Raw genomic sequence first — 16,261 nt, 5'->3', positions numbered from 1 at the left:
ACATCATTAGTTCCAGACTAGACTTCTCCTCTCTAGGCTCATGTCGATACATCGGTTTCTTACCATACTGATGTCCTCCTTGGGGTCAATTCTGACTGCTTTGCCCACCCCATGAGATGTTGGGGTGTTGCCTCCATCCAAGACTATATGTGTTCGAATATGGATCATTCCTAGGACGGTTTTGAATTCCTACTTGATTTATTGGTGCCTCCTCATGCACAAATAAAGGACCACTGTCTTGACAATCCTTAACATAGTGTTCTCCTCCGCATTTTTTTACAGAATATCTCTTGCAAGCGCATCGCTGTTCCGCTTACATTCAAGCTGTCTATTTTCCTATTAAGTGCTTCTAATTGCGCAGTGACAACAGAAAATTCAGTTACCTGGTGAACTCCTGCACTCCTCCTCTGATTGTTCCTCTCTGATTGAGGGTGATAACTTCTATCAGCCATCTCCTCCAGTAGTTCATACCCTTCTTCGTCTGTTTTCCTCAAAAGATTCCCACAGGTCGCAGCATCTATCATAGTACGTTTAGATGAAATTAAACCATAGTAAAAAGTTTGGACAACTAACCCAAGAGGCAACTCATGATGTGGGTATCTCCGCAATAAGTCTTTGTAACGCTCCCAAGCCTCGTAGAGTGATTCCTTCTCAAATTGAGAGAAGGTGGTTATGTCCGCTCGCAGCTACATGGTTTTTGATGGAGGAAAGTATTTCAAGAGGAATGCCATGTCCATGTCTTCCCAAGTTGTGATTGAACCTACAGGCAAACAATTCAACCAAGATTTAACTTTGTCACGCAAAGAGAAAGGGAATAAATGCAGGATAACAGGATCATCAGATACTCTATTAAATTTAAAAGTGTCGCAAATTTCTAAGAAGTCGGGGATGTGAGTGTTTGGATCATCAAGCGCATTTCCCCCGAATTGGACAGTGTTCTGGATCATCTGAATTATGGCTGGTTTGATCTCAAACTGGTTCGCCTTGACGGTTGGTCGCACTATGCTTGGACGTGCTCCATCAAGCGACGGTTGTGCGTACTCAAGCATGGTTATGCACCTTGGCTCTTCGACCCTTATCTCTTCGTGATGCTCTTCCTCTCATTTGTTCCTGTTCATCATGTCTCTCAGTCTCTGTTGTTTTTTTCTCCTGCGTAGGGTTTTTTCAATCTCGAGATCGAATATCTCTAGTTCAGACTCTAGAGATCTTGGCATGCACCGAGAGATATATATGCAAATAAATCGAAGGTGTCAAACAAAACAAAATAAATAATGCTAAAGTAAATAACTGAGAATAAAATTGTGGATTAACAGTTCCCGACAGTGGCGCCAAAAACTTGATCGAGCAAAACTTGCACTGTAAAATCCTTAATAAAAATTTATAAAATTCAAGCTCGAAATAATCGCAAGTGCACAATGTCAAGTAATAGTATAATGTACGAGAATACGAGTATCGTTCCACTAGAAACTGTATTTCGCAATTATTATTTTCAGTTATTAAATCTTTAACAACAAAATTTGAATGATTGTTTACTACTACTATGTTTTAAAAAAACTCAATGAAAAAGTCCAAGAATTAAATGATGAAATGTATAAGCTAGAATGGTTAATTAAAATTCAATGAGAAATGAATTTGTTGGGAATCTCGGTTCACCTACCCCTCGTCATTTACTTAATTCATTCAATAGTGATCTACGCTTTCGACAGAATTTCCTATCCAATTGAACACGCCATCTCGAGCTATGCCAAACTAATTCTACTGAGTGAAGTAATTAAATCTCTTTAATTATTTATCACAGGTGAATTGCATGTCATTCTATGAAATTCACTAGCTTTCGTCCTACTGGACTATGACTATCGACATGTATCCATTTGGGCTGTGCCAGGCACAGGCCTTCCACCAGAGAGAGAGGTGGAGTTCGCCATTGACCTTGTGCCAGGCACTGTGCCAATCTCTAAGGTACCATACCGTTTGGCTCCAGTAGAGATGTTAGAGCTCAAACAGTAGATTTAGGAGCTCCTAGACAAATAATTCATCCGCCCTAGTTTCTCAACATGGGGCGCACCAGTGCTCTTCGTAAGAAGAAAGATGGAAGCATGAGGTTGTGTATCGATTACTGAGAATTGAACAAAGTAACGATCAAGAACAAATACCCATTACCAAGGATTGAGGACTTATTCGATCTGTTGCAGGGAGCTACAGTGTTCTATAAGATAGATCTACGTTCTGGGTATCATCAACTGAAGGTAAAGTATGCAGATGTTCATAAGACAGCCTTCAGAACTAGATATGGGCACTATGAGTTCTTAGTGATGCCATTTGGGCTGACGAATGCTCCAGCAGTTTTTATTGACCTAATGAATTGAGTATTTCAGCCCTACATAGATCAGTTCATCATTGTATTCATTGATAATATTCTTATATACTCGAAGAGCCACGAGGAACACAGTCATCATTTGAGTACAGTTTTGCAAGTCTTGAAGAGTCACAAGTTTTTTGCAAAATTCAGTAAGTGTGAATTCTAGTTGGAGAAAGTAGCATTTTTGGGACATATCATATCTAGCAGTGGCATTGAGGTGGATCCAGCTAAAGTGGGAGCAGTAAAAGGATGAGTTGAGCCGAAGAACGCGTCACAGATCCGTAGTTTCCTAGGTTTGGAAGGTTACTACGAGAAATTTATTCAGGGGTTTTCCTCTATTGAAGTGCCACTCACTTCTTTGACTAAGAAAAATGCTAAATTTGTATGGAGTGAAGAATGTCAGAAGAGCTTCGATACTTTGAAGCAAGCTCTTATTACAGCGCCAGTTTTAGCCATGCCATCAGGGCAAGGCAATTTTTTGTTATACACCTATGCTTCTAAGCTCGATTTAGGCGCAGTATTGATGCAGCATGGTCAGGTTATAGCATATGCCTCCAGACAGTTGAAAGTACATGAAAAGAACTATCCGACTCATGATCTTGAGTTAGATGCCGTTGTCTTTGCGTTGAAGATATGGAGACATTATTTGTATGGCGTGAAATTCTAGATATTCACTGATCACAAGAGTTTCAAGTACTTATTCACGCATAAAGAGCTGAACATGAGACAAAAACGGTTTTTGGATTTAGTAAAAGACTACGATTGTGAAATTAGCTACCATCCAGAGAAAGCTAATGTTGTGGCAGATGTTTTGAGTAGGAAAGTAGCAGTCGTAGCACAGCTGTGAGCACAAAGATCTTTTCAGTCAGAGATTCATAGGTTTTGCTTAGAATTTTATCCTAAGGGCAGAGCTCCCAAGTTGTCTAATCTGACAGTCCAGTCTTCTTTGCTAGACCGAATCCGTAGATATCATCCTTCAGATGAACAGTTATAGAAATAGAGACTGAAGGATGAAGCCAAGGGCAGTGTACTCTACGCAGTGTCCGATTATATTGTGAGGTACAGAGGAAGGATGTGGGTACCTAGTGTTGATTCAATCAGAGGGGATATTTTGATAGAGGCACATACATCTCCGTATCCCATCCATCCAGGCGGTACCAAGATGTACAAGGACTTACAGATGTTGTATTGGTGGCCAGGGATGAAGAGGGACATTCTCCGATTTGTATCTAAATGTCTCACTTGTCAGCAAGTGAAAGCAGAGCATCAGAGGCCAACAGGGATGCTTAAGCCTCTCCCTATTCCCAAGTGGAAATGGGAGAATATCACCATTGATTTCGTTGTTGGATTGCCGAGATCAGTTAGAGGATCTAATGTCATTTGGGTTATAATGGATAGACTTACTAAATCGGCACTCTTTTTACTGGTGATGACGACCTTTTCCATGACTCAGTATGCATAGCTCTATATCCGAGAGATAGTCTGATTGCACGGGATCCCATTTTCTATTGGGTCTGACAGGGACCCGAGATTCACATCGTCCTTTTGGAAGAGTTTACATGCAGCTATGGGGACGAAGTTGCTATTCAGTACGACATTCCACCTTCAGACAGATGGCCAGTCTGAGCGAGTGATTCAGATATAGGAAGATTTGTTGCGAGCATGTGTGATCGATTTCTATGGGAATTGGGAAACGAAACTACACCTATGGAGTTTACCTACAACAACAGTTTTCAATCATCTATAGGTATGGATCCCTACGAAGCACTATATGGAAGGAAGTGTAGATCGACGATTCATTGGGATGAAGTCGGTGAGAGATCAGAACTTGGCCAAAAGATTGTTCTGCAGACTGCAGACGTAGTGATCAAGATCCGAGACAGGATGAAGACCGTCCAGAGTCACCAAAAGAGTTATGCTGACAAGAGCAGAAAGGATCTCGAATTTGCCGTAGGAGATCACGTATTCGTGAATATAGCACCCATGAAGGGTGTTATGAGGTTTGGGAAGAGAGGCCAAGCTGAGTCAGAGATTCATTGGGCCATTCGAAATTCTTAAAAGAGTTGGGACACTTGCTTATCGTGTAGCTCTACCGCCGAATCTGGCCGAAGTACACAATGTGTTCCATGTTTTGATGCTGAGGAAGTATATGGCAAATTCTTCGCATGTTTTGAGTTATGAGCCGTTGCAGCTTGCTCCAGATCTGTCATATGAAGAAAGACATGTTCGAATTCTAGACAGATAGGAGCGGAGACTGTTAGAGTAGGTGCCCGTCGAGCCAAGTGTTGGCCGAGTGTTCACAATGAAACTCTATGTATAAACAATCTTTATTTTAATTATATTTGAAATTATTGTTTTGGCACATCTTTATCTGTATACCCATGCTAGTTGCATAGATAAAGTCCTTGAATATATACAAACAGTAGAAAGAATATGAGATGCTCATATGATGAGTATCATGAAACTCATATTTGGAATACTGTATTTTCTAAACAGTTCCTAGTCAATTCAACCACCGCTAAGAAGGATATAAGCCGCTCGAGTTTGAGACTAGTATCTGCGATGTGAGTACCATGTTTCGTTGGTAGGGGACATTGTGATGTCCGAGCACGCAGATAGGTGCTCTTGGTAAAGTGCACTAAACAACCCTCCATTTAGGACTTTCCAAGTGGTTCTCACTTATCGAGTGGAAACGTCCTAGTTTATGGTTGTACACCATTAGTCCTTATGACCCGGGACAACATTGAGACTCTATATGCTAGCGTTGCACTTTGAATTGTTTACCGACTCTCATGGGGTCATCAGGTGGCAAGGTTGGGTGTTCTGTCGAAACATATAGGAGTCGATGCATTATAGTCGGGGAATCACCGCTTACCTTCGGGTATGGATATCCTATGTGTATGTAGTATGAAATCTCTTATCAGAGTGTTGGTGGTAATTATGAAAGGGGTTTCATAGATTACACCATCGATGCAATTACGACACGATACATAGTATCGATTCTTTGACAGCTCTCGATATACCAATAGTTGTCGAATCGATCGTGATATATGAGATGAAGGGACCGTACTGTATGCTAATCATAATAGATTGGTTCTTGTAGGCACTATCATTTGATACCTAGGGAATCATGTAAGCGATGATGCTTGGCGTTTAACATGATTGGTTGGGTACTATCAGACTTGAGTTCTGACGTTCTTATTATCAAGGAGTTGATAAATAAGAATGAAGCAACTAGGGTATGCTCATATAAGGATATGTTTAGTCTCGAATCACATTGAGATGTGAACCCCCGGCTAGTTGTATCATTGAACCATTGAGGGTCACACAAGTGCTAACTTTCTAGATCCTGTTGAGAAGTAAAATAGTACAATGTGTTGAACGGCTTATAAAGAAGTTTATAGGAGTAAAGAAAAATAGAAGTACGACTTCTATGAGGGGAATGTAACTTTTAATTTGTGCAAGTGTTCCTAAATTCAAAGGTGGTCAAATAAATAACGTATTTGAAAATTGTGATTTTCATAAACATTATTATGGATTAAATTAAATTAATTCAAGTGTTGAATTAATTAAACACTAGTGGGCCTAATAGAGTTCAAATAATTAAATTAATTCAAGTGCTGAATTAATTAAATAATATTGGGTCTTGTAGAGCCCAATAAGAAATAATTATTCAACTAGTGGACTTGAGTAAAATCAAGTAAAGTTTAATGGTCTCAAATGGGTTTGAGATATTTAATAAAAGTCCATGGGCCTTGTAATTGTTACAAGTCCAAATAGAATTGCATGCTTGGGAGGTGAAGGGTTGGAGGCAACTTTTGAGTTAAAGGCATGGCATGCTCATGCAACTTTTTACTTCAACTTTTTGCACAACCAAGACAACTCACCTTCTCTCCTCTCACCCTTAACGGCCAAAACTTGAACCCGATTTTTCTCCCAATTTTTGCTTCTTCAATTGTTGAGGAAATCATTCTCTTATCAATGCAAAATGCCTTACATTTTCATGTGCAAGTGAAAGGTGGTTCTACTTTGTTAGTGTTGGACCTAATTTGAAGAAAGGAGTCCAAGAGCAAAGGGAAAGCTTGTAGATTGAGTCATCCATTCAAGAGATTAGTTGTTGTTTGACAACTAAGTTGGAGCCAACATCAATCCTTGTGATTGATAGATATAATTTCTTAAATATTCTATGAATGTCATTTTGTGTTTTATTGTATTTGCTACACACTATAGCATTGAGGTGCTCGGTTTTCTTGCCATTAAAATAATTTTGAAACTTCCGTTGCGCTTTCGGACACCTTAATCGGTCACCTTTTAAGTGATATCAGAGCTATGGTGACTATTTTGTGTAGCATATACTTAATATTATATTGAGGTCGATTTCTAACCGCGTGAGATAAATTTTTGCAACAAAAATCAAGGCCGGTTTTGGACCCTTTTTGGGCAGCATGTTGCTGCCCATTTTGGGCAGCTAGGGCTGCCCGAGGGGCTGCCCGAAATGGGCAGCAAGGGCAGCCCCGAACATCTTCTTTCTTTTGAAAAAAAAAATAAATTATGTTGGCCGGAATCCGGCGACGGCGATGACGACTTGGGTTTCCAAAAGTGTTTTGGATTATCAAAGTGTCATGGGCCTTGAAGTTGTTGGGCTATTAGATGGCTAACATATTGGTGAAATTTAAATGGGCCAAAATGTTTTTGGTGAAAAATGATTTTTTGGGCCCTTAAGTTTAAATTTACAAAAGTTGTACATATTTTCTCATAAAATAAATAATTGAAGTTGGACTTTAATTATTTATAGTAAATGGTGATTTACAAGAAATTCGGTTATAAATAAATTAATTAGAAAGTAGAAAAAGGTATTTGTATACTTTGTTAATTTATTATAATCGTGACGTTTAGTGATTGGATCAAAATATATAATATTGATTATTGTGATAATTGATTGATGGTGTATGATATGTGATATTATGCATGAAGGATGATCAAAATCCCAAGCCAAATTTGCTAGTGTATGCTAGGATATTTTGTGTTGAATGATTGTAATAATTATCAATTTATAAAGTGGGCTTAGTTTATGGCTCATTCCCACCCCATGAGATGTATCCCTATTTGCCATTGATATTTAATTGTAAATATTAGTATAGTAGAATATCAAGATTGGAAAATGGTGGCCTTGATGATTATGAAGATCGAAGACATGTAAATATTGAAATCTTATGTAATAGTTGCATTTGCATCCCATGCATTTCCCTAGGATTGGATCTAGGCCCGTGCTTAGCTCACACGGGCCATTAGTGTTGGGGAGATTGATCATCTTTGTTTAGTTTACTGTTTATAATATATGCATGATATGTTATAAATAATGGGTATGTGCGTTATTATTATGATAATAACAAAGTTGCATAAATCTGGCAAACATACGATCAAACATGGAGAGCTTTTAAATAAAATTAATGATGAGACCTTTCAAAATTAAAAACCCCCATTTTGAATAAAATTCAAAATTAATATCAAGCCCGAAAAGGGGAATTATAAAGATGTTTATAATTTCCATGTCTTCCATCGACAATGGGTGCATGATGAACGCTACCCGTGTTCGGTGCTCAGCTCATATTATTGGGGGGGGCCTGGACACCGGAAAACTATGACATCCATTGACATGGTGATGTGAACTACCTGGAACTCCCATGATTTCGGCTCATATTATTGAGGAAACTCATGGCGACCGTCCATTAAGGTTCAATATCGATGGGTAAAGCTTGACACGTAAAGATGAACGACGTCATATCATTGGGTCCTAATCAAACGTGAGACAAAAGTTTACGTAGAGGGTTGCATGATGATGCAATTGGAAACTACTTTTTAAGAATTATGATTGGCTGATATTATTCGGGATCATAATTCGCTAATTGGACCTTACGTACCTACTGAGGAAAGGAGTTTCCCGTTTTCACTAGAGGGTAGTGAATGATGTAAAAACAGTGGGAGTAAATATTTATAAAGTAAAAGTCCAAACTTTATATCTTATTAAATATTTTAAAATAGTCATTAATATTTATCTGTTTTACTTTTCAATACAAATTTGACAATGTCTTCAATTCGCAACCCATTATCTGCTATACTCGACAAACACATTTTAACTGGACCTAATTACCTCAATTGGCTAAGAAACCTAAAAATCGTCTTGAATTCGGAAAAGATAGCATATACACTGACTGAGTCGCCCCCTGTTGAGGCTCTGACGGACTGCACTCCTGAGGAATTGCAGACTTACAAGGAATGGTGTGACCATGACTTGAAAGGCAAGTGTTATATGCAGGCTTCTATGAATGATGAGTTGCAGAGGAGTTTTGAGGATGCAAAGAGTGCTGCTGACATTCATTTGCATCTCAAGGAGCTCTTTGGTGAGCACACTTGACCTCTTAGGCATGCTACCGTCAAGGAACTGATCAATTTGCGCATACGAGATGGGGCCTCTGTCCATGAGCATGGCCTAAAGATGATTGGGCTCGTGGACAAGCTCGTTGGCATGGATCTTATGTTGCCTTTGGAGTTGACCACTGACGTGTTGCTCTTGTCGCTGCCTAGCTCATTTGATCTTTTTGTGGTGAATTTCAACATGAACAAGCTAGAGCCTACCCTTGAGGAGTTGGTGAATATGCTTTTTACCTTTGAAGCCACCGTCAAGAAAGAGATAGAAGTCGGTTCTTTATGTGGGTTCTTCATCTGGTATGAAGACTGGTCCACATAGTCGGTTCTTTATGTGGGTTCTTCATCTGGTAGGAAGACTGGTCCACATGGGAAGGGAAAGAAGCGTTCTTTCCAACGTCCCAAGAAGAACGTGCCCTTGAAGAGGCAATCTCCGAGTCCCGCTGTGGCAGCTACACCAGTTAAAACTGGCAAGACTGTTGACATCTGTCATCACTGCAAGAAGCCTGGACATTGAAGGGGTATCTGAAGAGAATATCTTGCCCAGAAGGGTTCTGGAAACGGTATGTTCTATATTGAAGTAAACATTTCAATTAACTCTACTTCTTAGGTATTGGATACCGGCTGTGGCTCACATCTCTTTAATGATTTACAGGTGATGGGAAGAAGTAGGAGGCTCAGGGAAGGTGAGACCTTCTTGAGGATGGGCAATGGAGCAAGAGTTGCTGCGAAGGCCGTGGGAGATGTTTACTTGTCATTGAACAATGATTTTACGTTAATCTTAAGTGATGTTTTGTTTGTACCAGATTTGGTGAAAAACATTGTTTCCATTTCTATGCTTGATAAAGATGGATATTCTTGTTTATTTAACAAAGGTGTTTGCAACATTTACAAGAATGAATGTTTAATTTTTACTGGAGAACTATAAAACGATTTCTATAACTTAAAATTGAAAGATATTCCACTAAACAATGTCCAAGCAATAACAACAACAAACAAGCGAAAGCAAGATACTCTTAATATGGCACAATTATGGCATGCTCGATTAGGACATATTTCCCTAAGAAGGATGAACAAGCTAGTGGGAGTGGGCATGTTTGATATGTTCGATATTAATTCTCTCACAACTTGTGAATCGTGTCTAAAAAGAAAGATGACCAAAATTCCCTTTAAGGGCCATGTGGAGCGAGCCAAAGGGTTATTGGATTTGATCCATACTGATGTGTGCGGTCTGCTTAGCATCACCACTAAGCATGGACATGCCTACTTCATCACCTTTACCGATGACTTTTCGAGGTAAGGGTATATGTATTTGATGAAATACAAATCTGAAGCCTTTGAAAGGTTCAAAGAATTCAGAAGTGAAGTAGAGAAACAATTGGGACAAAGCATCAAGTCACTTCGATCGGATCGAGGTGGTGAGTACTTGAGTGCCGAGTTCCAAGAGAATCTTAGGGAGAATGAGATTCTCTCGCAGTGGACTCCTCCTGCTACACCACAGTTGAATGGTGTTTCAGAGCGTCATAACCGGACTTTGATGGACATGGTTCGGTCTATGATGGGGTTCACGAAGTTGCCGCCATCATTTTGGGGATATGCGCTTGAGACAGCGGCACTGTTGTTGAACAATGTCCATTCAAAGGCAGTTGATAAGACACCATATGAGATATGGATGGGTAAGCCTTCCAAATATTCTTATCTTAGAATATGGGGATGCCCTGCTTATGTGAAGTAGGCAGTGGGAGATAAATTGGATATTCGATCCATTTTATGTTACTTTGTGGGATATCCAAGGAATTCAGTTGGATATTATTTCTATCATACCCAAGAAACAAATATGTTTGTTTCGAGGAATGCAACATTTTTGGAAAATGAATTTCTATTGGATAGAAAAGGGGAGATGATAGAACTCGAAGAGGTTCGAGAGAAACCTACAATTGTAGAACCCACATCCAAAGAGCCAAGAGAGGAGATACAAGCTCCTAGAAGATCCGAGAGAGTCTCGAGACCACCTATGAGGTATGGTCTGCTTCTTGAAGAGGGACATGATGAGCCTAACCATGGATCTGATCCAAGGACCTTCAAGAAAGCGTTATCTGATGTCGATTCATCCAAATGACTTGAAGCTATGGAATCTGAGATGAATTCCATGCATTCGAACCAAGTGAGGAATCTTGTGGATCCACCTAAGGGAGTCAACATCAATCTTGTGATTGATAGGTATAATTTCTTAAACACTCTATGAATGTCATTTTGTGTTTTATTGTATTTGCTACACACTATAGCATTGAGGTGTTCGGTTTTCTTGCCATTAAAATAATTTTGAAACTTCCGTTGCGCATTCGGGCACCTTAATCGATCACCTTTCAGAGACTTCGGAACAAAGTGATCAAGTTGGTTAAAGTCCAGTGGCTGAATCAATCAGTGAAGGAGGTCACTTGGGAGGCCGAAGGAGATATAACAAGTCACTACCCGAAGTTGTTTGGTAAGATTTAATTTCAAGGACGAAATTTATTTAAGTGGGGGAGGAATTGTAGAGCCCAAAATCAGTACACGTAAACCCATGCATTTATTAAAATTTTAAATTATTTATTTTATTTTAAAATGATTTTAACGATGCATGATTTATGACTTGCATTATTTTAAATTCTTACATGTTTATTTGATGCACGTTAAAAAGTTTTCTTGAGTTTTATGTTTCAGACGAATATTTGATGCGGGATCGGGAAAAGAGACCGGTGACGATTTAGGCAATTTATGAATAATGTGGTATTTTATTTCAAGTCAAGAAAATTGATATTTTAAATTATTTATGAAATTTTAAGCATTTTAAAGCCTAATTTAATTTATTAGACGAAATTAAAATATGTTAAGCATTTTATTTTCAATTTTAAAAAATTAGTAGTTAATTCTTTAACTTATGGTTTATTATTTTAAAATTTTGTGGGCTTAATTATTTTGACTAATTAGTAGTTTATCCATTTAATTAATTTAATTAAAAGTTTAAAAAAAAGAGAGAGACTTTAAACTCACGCACACACACAAACACACACTCACAAGTTATAACACACACACACACACACCCCCCTTGTATTTTCTTTTTGAAAGGAAAACTAGGGTTCTTGAGTCCTCCAGCAGCCAACCCCTTCCCCCTAAAATTTTTCAGCAGCCTCACGCTTGATTAGTAGCAAGAAACGTGCCACAAGTCGTCCCGGATCGGTTCTCACATCTCCTCGCTTCGATATTCATCGTATCGTGAGTATTAATCATCAAGGAATGTATAATATTTAATTTTTTTGCATCAATCTTTTCATAGTAAATATTTTGAGGCATAGTGTATGTAAAAATTCGTATATGTTATGAAAAGTTTGAGCAATGATGCTTGGAACGAATTTGGAAAAACTTTTAGATCTCAAAAACCGAATGTGCTGTCATTTTGAATCCTGTGAATTTTTTATCTGTTTTCTAGAAAACTTTCTATATATAAAACGTATTACTTTTTGATATCTTCGATTTGAAAGTAAATTCAAAATTTTTGGATAAGAGACGAGTGAGTTATGATCATTCTCGTGTGACTGCTCAAACTGTGATGCTATCAAAATGTTTTCTTCATGTTTTTTTAGGTTTATTGGTTGCAGGCTTTGTTGGGAACCGTCGGGTGGTCACTGCTGTGTTTGGGTCGGAAAGGGTTTGGTTACAATAGAAGTCGTAGCGAAGTGAATTATACCAAATTTCGGGTTTTTGGGATTGTGACGCGTTGTGGTTGCTTGTCATTGCTTGGGAAGGATTTTGAGAGAGTTTTGGTTGTGCCTCGTGTGTGCGCTTGTTGTGGCGTGAATGGGGCTAGGGAGGAGTGGTTTGAGGCTGGTCCGGGTTTATTAAGGACCGAGTAGAAGATGACTTCTTTGGGTTTGAGTCGCGCAGGGTTAGCGCCGGAGGGCTGCAGCGCCTATGCTTCGCACCTGGTAGCGCCGCTGTGCTGGGATGCAGCGCCTAGGCGCTTAACCTGCGCTGCACTACAGGCGCCTAGATGCTGGTCCAGGGTTTGAGGAGCTTTAGGTTTAAGTGCTATTGCCTCGTTTGAGAATCAATACGTCGTTATGACCAAGCTTGGTGAGGGCTAGATTAGCTGATACGAAGCTTGAATAGGAATCATTGAATTATGGTTTAAGCGGCGTCCGTGTCTTCCATTGCTTGGGAAATGTTCATACTCCATATTAGGATTGTTTCAGGGTTCGATGTCATGGTTAATATGATGATTAAATATGGTCAAGTTCCGAGTGGTCTAGAAAGTCATATGTTATTTAATTACATCGGTAGTGAGTATGATTGGTACGGTTATGGAATTTAAGTTGCATGACTAATGTGTTAGTATGTGCAGCAGTAGCCTAAGCGAGATCCAACGAAGCCCTCAACGCTATGTAAGTACGTTCGACGTGCAAAAAGGTAAATGTTTTATGTTTTTGAGATATGCGAATTGTCTTGTGACCAATTATGTTACGGGTTTGGAAGCCGGAGAACGTGTCCAAGGACCTCTCCACCCTAGTAAATCATGATCGGGTTTTGATCAGGATTGGAAAGCGGTAAAGCATGACCAGGGACCAATCCACCAGGTAAAGCATGACCGGGGATCTTATGTATGTGGAAGCATACGTTCGGTCGAAAGGTTGTGAAGATCCCTGCCAGCCCAGTACTGTGGTTTAGCCTGATCAGGCGCATTATGTTATGGGTCACTTTCTTTGAAACATATCTCTATGCAAAATGATGATGTTCATGTTTACGTATGTATGATCCAAGCCCGTTTATGAAATGATGGCACGTCTATGTTTATGTAAGTATGTTCAAAATTTAAGTATGTATGTGCTACTTTAAAATGCATGTTTTTTATTATGTATTACTTGCTATTCTCAGTTTATACATGTTGAGTTTTTAGACTCACTAGACTTGATCGATGCAGGTGATGACGAGTATGAGGAGGCGAGAAGTGGGGACCAGTGAGTTGGCTTGAACTGTGCGGAGGCCTAACCCGAGGACCGCTTAAGTTTTCAAGAATTTTATGCATGTTAAATTCATTTACTCTGACTTTAATGAAATTACTTCATGTTGTTTAAACAAATACTTTTTGCAAGCTCGTTTTGATTGTGACATTGATGACACGGAAATAGTTTGTACTCGCTTATATTTCAAATATTTAGTCAAGCATTTTATTTATATTGCATTTTGAGAGATTAGTACTTATTTAAGAAATTTATTTTTTATTTTTCGCAAATTTCAAGTAGTTTTAAAGTAAGGTACATTACACTACCAGTTCATCTGATCAACAGACGAACCCAATTACCAGCTGAAACTGATGATTTAAGTGGAGTTTAATCATCAGAAGTGCCGCCGTTTCATTGTCATATCAGATCAAAGTAGATGATCAATGCGGTTCAGCATCAGTTGAGTCCAGTTTGAGTCAGCTCAACCAGTTAGACTGCACAGAGATCAAGTTCAAAGCAAATTAGCTGCTCCACTGGCATAGAGACTCAAGATCGATGCGGTTTTCAAAGCATTCAAGGAGACCAGTTGTTAGTATATTCAGTTCTATTATGTATAAACTGACTGATATTTGATGTTATTTAAAGTTTGCTATTGTTGTAGCAATTTCCCTTACATTTGCTGGTGTGCGTAAAATATATGATACAAGGGACGCGTATTTGATTAAATAAACATCATGTTTATCCAGTTAGCTTTCATGTAACTGAACTGCTATCTTAAGATTTGTTGCCTAAACTGCTTGAATATTAAATGATGCTAAAACTCATTGTTAATATCAAGTAAATGATACAACAAGCTTATGTAATACAATCTAGCTATGCACAATGATACAAAAGCATTTGTACTATCAATAGTGCAATAATGGACGTTGCAGAAAAACTTAAAGCCAAAATGTTCCAGAATAGCTGTCGGAAAAGTCGAGACACAAATTTCAAGGAACGCATTTAAGCTACAATGGATACAACTATTGAGTCTCACTGTAAGATCAAGTTTCCCGCCTATAAATAGAAGATGAAGTTCAGTGAGAAGTGAGTTGTAACACCCCGAAAATTCGAAGGTGTTAGAGTAGATGCCCTGCAAGCCAACGGTTGGCTAGAAAATTTATTGACTCAACTGTAATAAACAATATTTATTTTAATATAATTTAACTTTTCATGGTTTGTTATTTCTTTATCTGTATACCCATGTGAACAACATAGATAAAGACCTTGATTATACTTTAATAAAAATGAATCGTAATTCGATGTTGAAACTCATTTGTAAACACTGTATAATCTAAATTCGTTCCTAGTCGATTCAGCCGCCTAAAACATGGATAATGGTCGTTTGAGCTCGAGACTAGCATCTGCAATGTTGTGTACCGTGTTTCTTGGTAAGAGCATAGAGATGTCCAAACATGCAGATGGGTAGTCATATGATTATTATACCGAACAACCCTCCCTCGGACTTTCCAAGTGGTTATCATTCATCGAGAGGATAAGTCCGTGGTTATGATTGTACACCATTAGTCCTTATGACCCGAGACAACGCTGAGGCTCTATATGTTAGAGCTGTGCTTTGACTCGTTTACTGGCTCCAGGAGAGTCATCAGGTGGCAAGATTGGGTACAGTTGCGACACATATAGGAGCTAGTGCATTGTAGTCAGGGATTCACCGCTCACCTACGGGTGTGGATATTCTATGTGATCTGATAAAATAATAGTACGTGAAATCTCTGGCCAGAGTATGAGATGTAAGTTGGGGAAGGAGTTCTCCAGTAGTACATGCGATGCCACTATTTATATGTGTAACATAGTTATCGAATTATTATGCAACCCTCGATGAACCAATGGTTGCAGATTCGATCAGGATATATGAGATGAAAGGACCGTACTGTACGTTAATCATAACCGACTGGTTCTTGCAGGCACTATCAGTGATACCTAGGGAATCATGGGCGATGCTACTAGACGCTCTTACCATGATTTGAAGGGTTTAATCAGAAATATGATTTCTGGCATTCTCATGATCAATTGTTGATACATAGAATGGGGCAAATTAGGGTAAGCCCGAATAAAGGATTATGTCCTGAATCACAAAGAGTTGTGAACCCACGACTAGCTGTATCCCTGAACCATTGAGAGTCACACAAGCACTGGATTGTTTGTTCCCGTTGAGAGAATAAATTCAAGGAGTTGAATTTATATTATGATATAGTAAATTCAAGGATTTGAATGTATGATAATTAAATTTTGAGAAAATAAATTCAAGGAGTTGAATTTATGAGATAGTAAATTCAAGAAGTTGAATTTATGAAATTTAGAGAGAGTAAATTCAAGGAGTTAAAATTATACAATTTGAGGATTTAATTTATTAAACTCCAAAGTTGAGTTTATTAAATATTAAATTTTGGAGGTGATAAATTCAAGGAGTTGAATTTATAATTTAAATATTAAATTT

The 16,261-nt window shown here is 38.6% G+C and overlaps 1 protein-coding gene across 1 annotated transcript; it reads right to left on the bottom strand.

The window, feature by feature from the left end:
* Positions 1-248: 248 nt before the first annotated feature.
* LOC140960983 (uncharacterized) lies at positions 249-1,049 on the bottom strand. The gene is made up of 2 exons (XM_073419310.1): positions 765-1,049; positions 249-686 (listed from the first exon to the last, which is right to left on the bottom strand). Exons 1-2 carry the CDS (start codon positions 1,047-1,049, stop codon positions 249-251), a joined length of 723 nt encoding a protein of 240 aa, XP_073275411.1.
* Between the last annotated feature and the right edge of the window lie 15,212 nt (positions 1,050-16,261).

The sequence above is a fragment of the Primulina huaijiensis genome, chromosome 16 (genome assembly GCF_012295235.1).
Source record: "Primulina huaijiensis isolate GDHJ02 chromosome 16, ASM1229523v2, whole genome shotgun sequence".
NCBI classification, from domain to species: domain Eukaryota; kingdom Viridiplantae; phylum Streptophyta; class Magnoliopsida; order Lamiales; family Gesneriaceae; genus Primulina; species Primulina huaijiensis.
This window is presented reverse-complemented; position numbering and strand designations above follow the sequence as displayed.